General features: G+C 32.4%; 1 protein-coding gene across 1 annotated transcript in view; it reads left to right on the forward strand.

The window, feature by feature from the left end:
* ZDHHC17 (zinc finger DHHC-type containing 17) overlaps positions 1-14,337 on the forward strand; it is a 91,370-nt gene that overhangs the window by 51,062 nt on the left and 25,971 nt on the right. The window contains exons 6-9 of the mRNA XM_025402061.1: positions 1,370-1,434; positions 2,087-2,249; positions 8,311-8,436; positions 12,897-13,039. Of these exons, the coding sequence (XP_025257846.1) occupies positions 1,370-1,434; positions 2,087-2,249; positions 8,311-8,436; positions 12,897-13,039 (497 nt within the window). The remainder of the gene's footprint in view (positions 1-1,369; positions 1,435-2,086; positions 2,250-8,310; positions 8,437-12,896; positions 13,040-14,337) is intronic.

Raw genomic sequence — 14,337 nt, forward strand, 5'->3', positions numbered from 1 at the left:
GTTGACTAGATGCTTTGCACACATTATTTAATCTTCACAGAAGTCTTATGAAGTTATTTGTATTTCACGTTTTTTAATGAGGAAGCTAAGACTAAGAATTAAAGTAATTTAGCCTACAATCTCATAGCGTGTGATGGAGCTAGGAATTCAAAACCATGTCTTATTCTAAAGCCAAGCCTAGAAAAGTAGATAGATAAGCATGTCTTTTCCTTTAATAAATGGTTTTTGATCATCTACTCTGCTGGACACTGAGAATATAAAGATTGATTTGAGATAATTTTTATTTTCAAAGTACTCCAGGTTAATGAGACAGATGTTTCAGGCATAGAGGATAATCAGTTCAGAATGGAGTGGGTTAGGAAAGGTAGTTTCAGAGCACTGAAACTGATAAGAGTCCCTGGTACATCAGAAAGTCTTGCACAAGGAGAATTAGATAACTAGGAAAGAGTTTTGGTTTAATGGGTGGAAGTTTTAGTTATAATTTGCTAAAAACTAAGCAAGAGTGGGGAAAAGATGGTGCCAGGGAAAGCAAAAAATTGAGTAGAAGAGGAAAAATAGTGGTTTATTACATGGTTTCACTGGGAATAGTATTTGTGCATATTTATAATAATACATATCAAGTATTAAATGTTTATATTAACCAGAATTACAATAGATCTCTTGAGAGGAAAGAATAGGAAAGGCGAGTTTTTGTGATGTAGCAGAGAGGAAAGAGAAAAATTCACATTTTTTTATACTAAGGAGTTTCACAATAATGCCTGAAACTGAAAAATCAAGAAGTAGCAATTCAAACGTCTTATTTCAAGATGTGGAGGTAAATACCAAAATAATGAGCCAAAAAATGGTGAAAATGGTGGGAAGGCAGGGAGATTGCTTTAGTGTTTTGCTTTTCGCCACAAACTGCAGAATCATTTAACTCTAAAAATGTACATATGTAACAATAAAAACTTTAAGTATATTAAAATGTCACTTCTTTTTATTTTTCATTTTGAAATGCCTAGGAATAAATAGTTTTGTCATTCTCTCTTATGCATTAGTGTAAACAAGTTTTTCAGAAACTTCAATCACTTAGCCTGTCTTTTGTGGTTGAAAGGTCAGAAGAGGTTAAGAATTTTAAATGTGAAACATTGAAAGTCTAATTAAAATATCTTAAAAGGGAATACTGTAAAAGCATGATATATGTTAACTAGAGTATATAGTGACAAGAGTTTTATTTTAAAGTTTAAGAAAGAAAAAGTTTCATACATTATCCTTGATTGAGTAGTATTATATTTGCTTCTCCTGTTATATATAGGTTAGATTTTTCCAAGCAGATTTGGTTATGAACTTATAATTTAACTGTCTGATTTTTTTCTTTTTGCTTTATCAGGATGTAGATATGATGGATCAGAATGGAATGACGCCTTTAATGTGGGCAGCATATAGAACACATAGGTATGTAATGACTATAAAAAACTTATTCAGGCCATTTCAGCATAATACAATGTGAAGTAAGAGAGAGGAAAAAGCAGTTAATACTATACTCACTAATATTTACAATTTTTATTATGACTATAGTATACATAAATTACCATTTTGGATGTTTTGGTGTCTCTGCTATCTCTCCCTCAGTGATTAGAGCTTCCTTAATCTATTTCTCTTTTAACAATTTCTAAGAAAGGAAGTTCTCTTTTTTAAAAAAGTGATTAATTTTTTCATGTGATTTACATACTGACAAATTTACTGTATTAGTAAGTTGTCTTAGATTACTTTTGGAAGACTCCAAATTTCAATTAAAAAAAATTTTATTCTTTAATTGTATACGTATTAATGACATCCATTTCTAAGTCAAAAATACAAAATGTCAGGACAAGTTGCTTATCCCCTGAAACTATTAATACATTACTTTATATAGTGTTGTACGTACTTAATACTTCATATTAGAATATTGTCTCATTATTGATTGTAAAGTTGTTGAGTAGGTTAAAATAGAAGTGTTCCAAAATGGAATGCTACTGTAAGCATAATCAGTTTAGTATTTGTAATGATTTCTATAATTGAAATTAGGGTTGTTGTTGTTGTTTGTTTGTTTTTTTTTCCTTTTCAGTGTGGATCCAACTAGATTGCTTTTAACATTCAATGTTTCAGTTAACCTTGGTGACAAGTATCACAAAAACACTGCTCTGCATTGGGCAGTACTAGCAGGGAATACCACAGTCATTAGCCTTCTTCTGGAAGCTGGAGCTAATGTTGATGCCCAGAATATCAAGGTAAAAAATATTCTATATTGATAATACTGTATGAAATGTGGCTACTAATATATGGATTCTGTAATAAAACAAGTTTTTCATAGACTATCAGAGTTGAAAGAAACTTCTTCAGTAGAAGTTTATAGTTAAACCACATTATGCATAATACATTTTAATAATTCTTTGACTTGGTTATTTTATTGTCTTATTTTTTAAAAGGTCAAGAGATTTAAATTTGATAAATGCCTTTATGGTGTTTATAGGAGGACCCCCACCCCACCATGGTGGACTAATCCAGGAAAAGTTGCAATATTATTTAAGAGCCAAGCACAATTAACATTTACTCTCGAAACATTTAGAAATCAGTAAACATTTTATTAATACATGCAATAAGATTCTATTGCTAGTCTCAAATTTTGGTTATTTCTTTTCATTTTTAAAGCTTCAGGATCCACCGTGTCTTTCAGCAACGAACTTGTTACTGTAAAATTACTTTAAACATCATCTTTTAATAATGTGCATTCATAAGTAACTGTACCCATTGACAAATGTTCTTTAATTTTGGCTATAATTTATAGTATTTTCTGAGTTATGTTTCTTAAATTTCTAAGGGATATGTGCTAATTAAATATGAAGAGGGTTCAAGACACATACTAATCTGAAATGGCCAATCAAAAAGTAGGTTGTCTCCTGCTGGATCAGGGTATCTGTTTATGTTCCAATGAATAGTTTGTTCTTCCTTGATTCAGTTACTGACTAGTTTTATAGAGCATAATTTATTAAGCTTATCAATTTTTAGAGATAGTCTAATTACAAACATTTACTTAAAAGTAAATTAATATTAGAAACTGTAAGATATTGATAAAATCATATGTTTTTTTCTTTCTTTCCTTTTAAAAAAATTTCAAATCTTCTTGTCCCTAACAAAAGTGTTCAGAATAGTTCCGTATCTGCCACTAAACATAGGGAAAGAAGAAAGTCAGCATATCATAGTGCCTGATACTCGATGGGCACTCTAGGTATTTATTGACTGAGTAAATGAAGATTTATGTAGTCTTGAGTTTTACCGAAGGTAGTTTTCATGACTGCTAGGATACCTCTCTGCCACTTCAGAAATTATAGAGAAAGAAATGTTTGCTTTTTAAATGTTTTTAAATAGGATGCTCTTAAAAGTTTATAACACTGGAATGAGTAAATTAGCTGACCCCAGGTCTGAAGGTTAAGAAAAGAGAAGTTTGACTAAACATGATCAATATACCTATAAGAAAATTATGTGAGATTACCTCATGTTTTATTATCTGAATTAGAGTGTTACTACTTTTTTTCTCTTTGCTACCAGACAGCCATTCCTAAGGTGATCATGTGCGAGGAATACATTTAAAGATACTTAGTATTATTGAAAAAACAGGATTAATTTTAGTTTGGCAAATAGTAAGACTCTGTAGACCTTCTGTCAATAGCCATATCAGTATACAGAAATTACAGTAATACCAAAGAATTATGACAGTAAAATGACTACACAGTTCTGGAGTTTGAAACTAGTGTTGTATATTTTTAGAGCTTTTAAAAGTATATTTTCTGTTCATATAAAATTAGGCTAAATTCAGTCACAGTCATTGGGATTTGAGGAATGGTTTTTAAATTCAGTGTCTTTTCAAGCAAATAATGAAGACTTGTACTTCTCCTTAGCCATTGCATAAACTTTTAAATTACTCTTAGTAAAATGAATACAGCAAATTTCAACAGAAAGTTAATGGTAAGAGTAGAGATATTTAAAATTATTTAAATGATTTTGAACTTTGTATTTTTAATGTTTTATAGGTTCAGGCACAAGAGTTATTTGGTACCAAGAAACAATGAAATAGAATGTAGCTTCCTTAACTGTTGTAGTTCATGTGAATACTTTCCAGAGTCTACAGTGTCTGTAATTGAGCTAATTATTATACCTTAAAGCTTTTATTTAAATTCAATTTTTTTTCTAGTTATGTTCTTTTTATTAATGTTTAAACTTTATCTGTCACATGTAATCAAGGTTGGCTGTTGACAAAAAATTTTTTTCATGTAATTCCCTGGTAGCTTCTGGAGTGATGGTACTTCTAAAGAAAATAAATGGAATTTATTGTATTTGCTCAGGGAACATTTATACTTTCAGGAGAAAAATTATCTGTATCTACACTGGTGACAAAGTAGATTTTTGTTTTAAAAGCAATTTGTATATAATTAAAAAGATGAAATGACTATCAAATGCCTTTTTTTTAAAATGGGGATCTGCCTCAGAGGCATTCCCAACATACTTAAGTCATCACCTTCTAATAGAAACCATGTATTTATTCATTTAACAAATTCTTGTTCAATGGTGGGTGGTGGGGAGTCACATTGTTCAAGACAGATAAGGTCCCTATTCTTTCAGAACATACATTCTGTTGAGGAAACAGCCAATAAGTGAATAATAATAAAAGGCAAATGTGATAGAGGGACTGGAATGGAAGGACCACATCCGGTGAGAGTGATTTGGGAATGCCTCTGAGGAGATGACATTTGCTTTCAGAATTATGTAATGAGAAGGGATCAGTTATACAGAGATACATGGGAAAAAACTTCCCATGTAGAGGAACATGCAAGTGCGAGGTCTTAAACAGGAGTGAGATTGCCATGTTTGAGGTGCAGAAATAAGGACAGTGTGGCCAGAGTACAGTGAGCAAGGTGGTGAAGTCACTTGGAGAGAGGCAGGTGCTATATCATGCAATGCAATGAAATGATGAGGAGCTTTAATTGTATTCTCAGTCATGGGAAACAGTTGAAAGGATTTATGTAGGCTGATTATATGATCTGCTTTTTGTTTTAAATATTTTTTAAACATTACTTTGGTTGATGTATGGAGAATGCATTGAAGAGTTAGGCAAATGGAAAAGATAGAGATTGGTTAGACTGTTGCAATAAATCAGACAAGTGATAATGTTAGCTTAGCCTAGGATCAGAGGAGTAGAGGTAGAGAGAAATGACTGCATTTGGAGAGGATATTTTAAAGTAGAAATAAGAAGGTAGATTAGGTATAGGGATAAAAGAAACCATCATTGATGACTCAGGTTTTGTTTTGGGTAACTGAGCATCTTGTGATATCACATGTTGAGATTGTGAAGACTGAAGGAGAAGTACTTTTTGTGGTGAAGGTGATAGGAATTAGTTCTGTTTGGTAATATTTAATATGAAGTGGTGTCTTTTAGCTGTGTTAACTATTAAGCTAATTAAGTAAACTTAAATTGCTGCCAGTTTTGAAAAGGAAGCATTTATTTAAGAAAATACCTACAATATTTGTCCAGGAATTTAACCAAATTTATTTATACCTATATATTTTTCCATTTTTAAGTCTTAAGAAAGAATAATAATGGATTATAACAAGAAGATGCAGCCTGCAAATCTGGCTATGGCTTTAATAGCTATAAAAAGTTATATTTTTCAAAGAATATGAAAAATTACACTGTGTTATAATAATTCTATAAGATCCCCTTTCTCTAAAATACCTATTTTCTATATATAAGTTTCTTAGAAATCTTTCTTTACATTAACTAGAGATTTACCTTTACATATTAGTTGCTCAGTTCTTTTCATGTATAAACAAATATTCCTTTATCAAAATAAGATAGAACTTACTTTAAAGATAATTTATACTAAATGATAGGTAACTTTAAAATTGCTGTTTTCATTTTTAGAAGGATCAGAAATAGCTGTATACTCTAGGTTTCTTTTATCTGGAGTCCCCCCAGTGGACTTTGGTTGGGGAAGGTGTGGGTCCGTGGACCCCTGAAATTGTTGAAAAACAGTTAACGTGTATCAGCATTCTTCTGGGAAGAAGAAAAGTGGCTGTCATCAGAAAAGACTCAAAAGAATTTAAGAACTAAGCCCATAGATAATAGCTACATGAAATAAATTTAAATCTCTTCTTGTAAAGCAACAACAGGGGAAACAAGTGACTTGGAATACTGAGAATAGGAAACAAAACACAATTATGGCCTACCCAGTAATCCCTTTTGTGGTAGTATCTCGTTTGTGATTAAAAAAATAATAATCCTTAGCATATGTTTTTGGTTATACTGATAAATTTAGATGAATTGAGTTTGGGAGGAACAGTTAATCTCTGAGTGCTGCCCAAGCAGTTATAATCTTTTCTTTCTAAACTTATCAAAGGACATAGTTTTTAGCTTGTACAGAATGTAAAATTACTGAGCTGTGTTCGTTAACGTATCGAAAGACCTCTTTTATAGTTTCTTGAAATGAGGTAAGAAACTGTTTTTAGAAAATAGTTTTGTATTACCTCTTAAATACCTGACCTAGATGGTCTCCAAGGAAATTTTTTTTTAAATTTTGACAATGAAATTCAACCTTACATAGGTGAAATGTTGAGTGATCTTACCCCCAACCATAATGTTTATCTGACCAAAACGTTTGACTAATTTCTTTTATTAACAGTTACATAGTCTATAATTACTCCATGTAAATTCTTGCTGTTGTTGCTATTGTTAGTATTATTTATTATTTTGGCTGAGACATGGAGTGATCAAATAAAAACAGACCTAACTCAGAACCCTGGTTTCAATATACTTCCTTAAATGAATTGAGTGTTTATTTTACCAGCTGAATAAAATAACTATACAAAAATAGTTAGATGACTAGAGGAGTAGTTGAAAGATATTTTAAAGCTCCCTCAATCTTTTTGTCTAGGCAATCCTTAGGTGTCACATGGCCCTCTAGTGGAAGGGATGCTCAGCTGGACCGAGGCAACTGCAGGATATTCCCGGGGAGTTGTTACCCAAGGGATTGCTTTTATTCAGGTAATCTTTATAGTTTGGATTAATTAGTTGGTTCTGACAACTTAGGTGATGGAATTTTGGAATAGGTAAGGCTATATTTTAAAGTAAATATCCCTATTTGTGGAAGACTCCTAGATTAGCCCATTTCTTACTAAATACCATTGATCTTTATGTTAAAGGATTGATTGGGCTTTTTGTTGTTATTGTTGTTTTGTAATAGTTGTTGCTGTTGGTGGCAGTGGTGTGTTTTGTTGTTTATTTTTATTTTTTAATATTAAAAAATAAACCCTATACTTGATAAGTAATCATTCCTCATAAATAAGGCACCCCAAGGCTCTTTATGGCTTTATTCTTTTTGACCTTGTTTTTGGAAATAAAACTTCAGTGTTTTTTACTTTTTAAAAGTAATTTTGAATATTCATCTTTCCATTCTTGAAACTTTGATAAGCATTTAAAGTTTCATTTTTCTACTGGAAGAAGTAGATAAATAGTGGAAGACATTAAATAGAATGGAAATGTAGGTGTCTGACTGATTTGCAAAAGGAGAAATAAGATTTTAAATTTTAAATTAGTTAAGGCAAAAAGAAGCATAGACCTAAAATTGGGAATGCTTATTTGTTTCTTACTTTGATACATTTTATTCCTATCAGGTAAATTCCCTGGCATTCTTTTTCTTAGGATTAAAGGGGGATACAAATTCATAACTTGAATTTGTTATTTTTAAAAATCATTTCTCATTTACTTTGGAAACTTCTGGATGGGTGAATGAATATAAATCAAGAATGCCAGAACAATAGTGATAGAAGTAGAGACTAACTTTTCCTTTTCCTTCCTATTCTCTTCTGAAGACTCTTATCATTGTTGAAATAAAACTGAGAGATTTCTGGCAACTTGATATTGTAGCAAAGTGTTTTGTAGCAATAACTATTACTAATGAAATTTTTAAAGAATATGAAATAACTGATAAACTTAGTGATAGCCTCTGATCCAGCAGGTACTAAAATACCTACTTTTTGATTTGCTCTCTAATATGTCAAAATGCAGGCAAAAATAAAATCTACAGAATATGATGAGAAAATACATTTTGTGATTATTCTTTGGGAAAGCATAATAAGAAATATATAATGATGCAGGTGTTTTTAGTAATTATTTTACACAATGTCGAAACAATGTTAATAGGGCAGTAAATTAATTTTTACAGAAGTTCTTTAGAGGTAACTAAGATATGCTGCTTTTAAATTTTTAATAGGAATTTCTTCTATTTATATTATCAGGGCGAATCAGCACTTGATTTGGCAAAACAGAGAAAAAATGTGTGGATGATCAACCACTTACAAGAGGCAAGGCAAGCAAAAGGATATGACAATCCGTCCTTCCTTAGAAAGCTGAAAGCTGATAAGGTAAACTCATAACTGAAGATTTTGTTTTTTCTTTCTTTTTTTTTTTTTTGGAAATGGAGTTTTGCTCTCGTCGCCCAGGCCGGAGTGCAGTGGCGAGATTTTGGCTCACTGCAGCCTCTGCCTCCCAGTTTAAAGTGATTATCGTGCCTCAGCCTCCTGAGTAGCTGGGGTTATAGGTGCCCATCACCATGCCCAGCTAATTTTTGTATTTTTTTAGTAGAGATGGAGTTTTACCATGTTGGCCATGGTGACTTCAGGTGACTTTACCTGACTTCAGGTGATCCACCCACCTCGGCCTCCCAAAGTGCTGGGAATAAGGTGTGAGCCTCCGCGCCTGGCTGAAAATTTTCAACATATAATTTTTTAAGTAGGATTCATAGGCACACTTACTTAGCATGAGTGTTTACAGCCTTTAATTTTGGCATTACTCTATGTAATTTTTAAAATAATATTATACTCGGAATAAATGAAAGTAAATAACAAAGTTTCCAAGGGCTCTTACCTACCTGGTTGGTGACCTTTTGGGGCTGTCTAATAATTAAGAAGGATTGGTACGTATGAAATTATTTAAATCTCCATCGGCTACTCGTGTAAATTTTGGTTCATTATTTCAGCTGGGCTTTTGTAAAGTAATAGATAAAAATAAAGGTTTTTCTAGTGAATGCTCGTTTGTTAGTATGATAATAAATTGTGAAATAGCTTAGTTCTAATACATCTTTTTAAACTACTCACAACTCCGGCTCTAACTTGAGCTTTGCATTCTTTTGTGATATGTTGTATACCTTTTTTCAGAGAGAGAGAACTTCTATTCTTGACTTTCCTATGGAAAGCTCATTTTAGATCATCTATATGCCTTCAGTTTTAAATTGCATGACTGTTGGCTCTGTTGCCTAATTATAATAATATGATACTAGAACTTAGAATATTTCCCCCCATAGAGGGGGGGTCTAGGTTCTGCACAATCTTATGTCCCACAAAAAAGAAGTTAACTGCCTTAGAGTTTCTTTATTTACCTAAATAACTGTCAAGATGTCTGCTAACTTGTCAGTAATCACAACTTGAGTGGCATTAAGTCTTGAGTACCATCTTTTGTATATCGTGTTTAGGCTGTTCTAGTGGCAATGTTGATTATTTAAAGTTAATATTGATCTATCTGTTACCAAGGCAAAAAGACAAATTTGGGATAAACAGAAGCACACTTGAAAGCATTGCCTCCTTTATTTATGGGAGTTTAGACTCCCTTAATCAGTTGAGAAGTCCCCTGGTCCGTTACTTAGAAGAATTAGATTCATAGTTTATAAACTTGGCTGTTTTCAGCCCTATGGCTGAGAATAATGAACAATTTTTGAGTGTCATGTTAACTCTTCTATTTAATTATTAGATATGATACAGAAAATGATTTATTTTGTGTTGCTCAGTTTTCTAGGATTTAGAGCTGTTTTGCTCAACAGAGTGAAAAATGGCTGTCGTATTTTAGGCTAGTAATAAAAATATCTTGTGTTACTTTGGAAAATCCCACAATGTTGGTGCTTTCGTTTTGTTGAATGTGAATATTTTGAAGTTTTATTTTACATACATGTGTGGGTGTGTGTGTATATATATATATATATAATCATAAATGACTTATAAATATTAGATGTTGCATTAATATGTAAAGTTACTTATAGCATGAGTAAATGATACATCAGGTTTATGTGTTTGGATATGATTTTTCAAAAAAGAACTTTAGAAGTTTAGTGCAGTTTTAACATTGGTGTACCATTGTGGTCAGTTCAGAAATGGAGTTTTTTTCCTGCTGTTTTTCATTAGTAGCTTTAAATATATTCACATTTTTATAAAGGTTACTTTTAAAAACCTATGATGATTGGGAGAGTAATCTTTAAAGGTTGAAGGTAACCATCATATATTTAAAAATTACGATGATTAGGGGACCTGTGAGATTAAGCATCTGTAATTATATAGACTGTTCTTTCTTTTTCCACATCACATTGGAAAAGTTTCAGTCCTTAACATGTTTTGATTTGCTAGCCTATGAAGTGTGTTTTATATTTAAAACTAAAAAAGAAAATAGTGACATCTAGGATTCAATAGTGTTTTATTTTAAAAAGTCATTCCCTTAAGAAAAATAAAAATGTCATTCCAAAAGGGGGAAATATTTTTGGATAGTGCTAGTAGACAGATAAAGAGGGAATCTTTAGCCAGGTGTGGTGGTGCGCCTGTAGTCCCAGCTACTAGGGAGGCTGAGGCAGGAGGATTGGTTGAGCCCGGAAGGTTGAGTCTGCAGTGAACCAAAATCATGCCACTGCACTCCAGCCTGGGTGACCGAGTGAGACCTTCTCTCCATAAAAAAGAAAGGGGGACAGTCTTTTTAGAAAACGATTTTAAAATATCTTAGATTTTTTTTAAGTAGAAGGATTTTAAACAGGCATATTTATGGTTAAATAAGTCTTCTTAATAAGTTGGAGGGACATCTTTAGTATTTAGAGGGGGTTTGGGAGTAGGAGGGAAGTTGGCTATAAAAGGGCAATATGAGGAATCCTTTTAGTAGTGGAAATAGTCTGTATCTGGACTGTATCAAGGTTAGTTTCCTGATTGTGATATGCTACTGTTACCATTGTTGTGATATGCTACTGTGATATGCTAGATGTTACCACTGTGGAACAAAGGATATTTAGGATCTATCTGTATTACTTATTACAACTGCGTGTGAATCTATAATTATTCCAAAATAAGAAGTTTAATTTAAAAAGAGGCTTCTGAATCTAGGTGGTGTATATACTTGACTATGTGATTCTTTCAAATTTACTATATAGTTGAAAATTTTCCTTATAAAATATAGGAGAAAAGAGATTTCTCACATAGCAGCACATCACCATTATATTTTTATAGTACCATTTTATGTGCCCATACGTTCTCTCTCTTCTGAGTAGTAAATCTTCTCTAATGTCTTGATACAAAGTTCATACTTACTAGAAAAAAAATTGGATTAGTTATTTTGCTACAGCATAAAATTAAAGCCTGAAATTGATGTTTAATTATTACTTTAAGTTAAAATTACACATTTAGTTCAGAAAATGAATTACAGTGGCCAAACTGGGGAAGACATGGTCATTTATATGAAAAAAAAAAATCCCACTTATTTCAGTGGAAGCTGATAGTATGAAAGGGGTGCTAAAAATGTGTAATATAACCTTAGCTTTTAGAAAGATAAGTATTCAGTAAGGAAGGCAGTGTTTATACTCTGCTTTGTTATACACTAAAAATGTGTAATGTAACCTTAGCTTTTAGAAAGATAAGTATTCAGTAAGGAAGGCTGTGTTTATACTCTGCTTTGTTACACCACAGCTGTTTTGTTTTTTGTTTTTTCTTTTTGTGTGACAGAGTTTCATTTTGTTGCCCAGGCTGAAGTGCAGTGGCCTGATCACGGCTCATGGCAGCCTTGACCCTTGACTTCCCTGGGCTCAGGTAATCCTCCCACCTCAGGCTCCCAAGTAGCTGGGACTATAGTACAGGTGCGTGCCGCCATGCCCAGCTAATTTTTGTATTTGTTGTAGAGACATGTTTTTGCCATGTTGCCCAGGCTACCCTACAACTCCTGGGCTCAAGCGATTGTCTCGTCTCGGCCTTCCAAAGGTTGGGATTAAAGGCATGAGCCACCGTGCCCTGCCTTGAATGTCTTACATAGTTTTGTGACCTAAGGTAACTGAACAGAGACTTGATAACTGGCTATAAGTTTGTGGGGGCTCTTACATGGAAGAGGCAGTAGACTTACCTTGGTTGCTGTAAAGATAAAATTGTGATAGATGTTACGAAGAGTTATGTAGGTTTTATACTTACATGTATGGACTTTCTAACAACCAGACCAGTACAGAAATGAAATGGAAATACCTCTGGAGTGTTGAGCACTCTGCCTTGATCTTTGTTCAGACACACATCTCTTCATTCAGTGGACTCTAGGAGCCTATGGATTGTTTGCTTTTATTCTTTATCTCATTTTAAGATTTTAATATACTGTTTATCATTTGAAATGTCTACTCCAGGCAAGCATCTTCATGTTTCCTTATGTGATAAAATTCTTATACTTTCAGTCATTCTAGTTGTCCTTGTCTCTCTGGTTATCACTGCACCTGTTAAAAAAGGGGTGGTATTTTTCATGAACTGTTTGCCAGCCAGTGTATGTGTTAAGCAGTTAGTATCGTCTTCTGTATTTGACCATATAGAACCCACTCCTATAACTTCTATTCTTATTTTCCACAATTTTAGCAAAGTTATTTAAAATTGTTTAATGCCTGTCTCCAGAAGACAGACACCAGCACCTTGAATAGTACTGATACATATAGTGTGCAAATTTGAATGAATGAATTTCACCTGCTGTTGCATGCCTTCACAAAGGTAACAATGGTTCAGATTGAGATTACTTGAAACATGCAAAAACTTTCTAATTTTTTGTTTCTATACAGGAATTTCGGCAGAAAGTAATGTTAGGAACTCCTTTCCTAGTTATTTGGCTGGTTGGGTTTATAGCAGACCTAAATATTGATTCTTGGCTCATTAAAGGGCTAATGTATGGTGGTGTTTGGGCTACAGTACAGTTTCTTTCAAAGTAAGTGTATTGTTTTTAACTATATTTTAAACTGTACATGAAATAATATAATTTGTACTCTTGTATAAAATTAATGTTTTGTATGTTGTACGTTTGATCTTAATTTAAAGAATTTAGACATCTATATGTGAAATCTGACATTTCTTTAACATTGTTATGTTAATTTAAATGATTCAAAGGCACTTTAATGATAAAAGTCTAGCATATAATTTTTAACACTAAAACATAGTTTGAGAAATATTTGAAATATTTCAGTAAAAGTAAATTTCAGTCTGTTGGACTCTAAATATACATATTGTTAATTTCTAGGTAATTATAATACTTGAGCTCACCTTTCTGTAGGAATTATATTTTCCTGTAGACATTAAGGCATAAGCAATAAACAAGGAAGAGGCTTTATTTCTAGTAGTAAGGTAAAGTCTAAGCATGATTATGAAGTAGGCTCAGTTTTTAAGATTATTTTCTCCCTCTTTTTTCTTTAAACATCATGATCATTCCGTTTTCTTTTCTTAGGTCTCATTGCTCTAAAGTTACCTTTCCAACAAACCTAGGCAGGTGTCTGTGATCTAATATTTCCCATCTAATTTCCAATCCTTTAGTATCTTATTTTCACTTCCATTTCAGAAAAGAATTCTGAAAATAATTCACACAGAGATGATAATGACTAGTATTATAATATGCTGAGTGGCTTAAATGTAGTTAATCTCATTTTAGTATTTCTAGGTGCTCCAAGAGGTATAAATAGGAAGTCACTAAGACTTCCTGCCTACATGGATAGTTGATTCTGTTTATGTTTAATAAAATATATTAATGTTTATTTTTCCCCAATTTTAAGTATTAAAAACACAACCCTTCAGTTTCACTAAGCTAGCCAGTTCATTCTACTTGAAAAGATGTGCTCCAACTTTTGCTGGAGTGTATAGGTAAGGAGAAATAATGATGAAACAGAGAAAAATATGAGGCTTGGTTTGTATTTATTTGTCAAAATTATAACACATCTTTGGTGAAAAATATGCTGGATGATATCTACTGTATATACTAAAGTCAGTTACTGACTTTAAGAGAATAGGAGTGCACTAAAATTCTGAAATTGAAAAGTATATGGAATATAATTTAAATTTGGGGGAATTAAAAGGAACTTCAGAATCTTGCTGAGTCCTTCAGCTGTGAACTAATTTTTATTGATGACTGTGAAAAATTAAGCATCCTGAACTCTGGATTCTGGTGAAACAAATGCCTACTGTACAAAATGTGTGTCATTTTCATTTAAATAAATACTCATTTTTACAATGAATATA

The sequence above is a fragment of the Theropithecus gelada genome, chromosome 11 (genome assembly GCF_003255815.1).
Source record: "Theropithecus gelada isolate Dixy chromosome 11, Tgel_1.0, whole genome shotgun sequence".
NCBI lineage: Eukaryota > Metazoa > Chordata > Mammalia > Primates > Cercopithecidae > Theropithecus > Theropithecus gelada.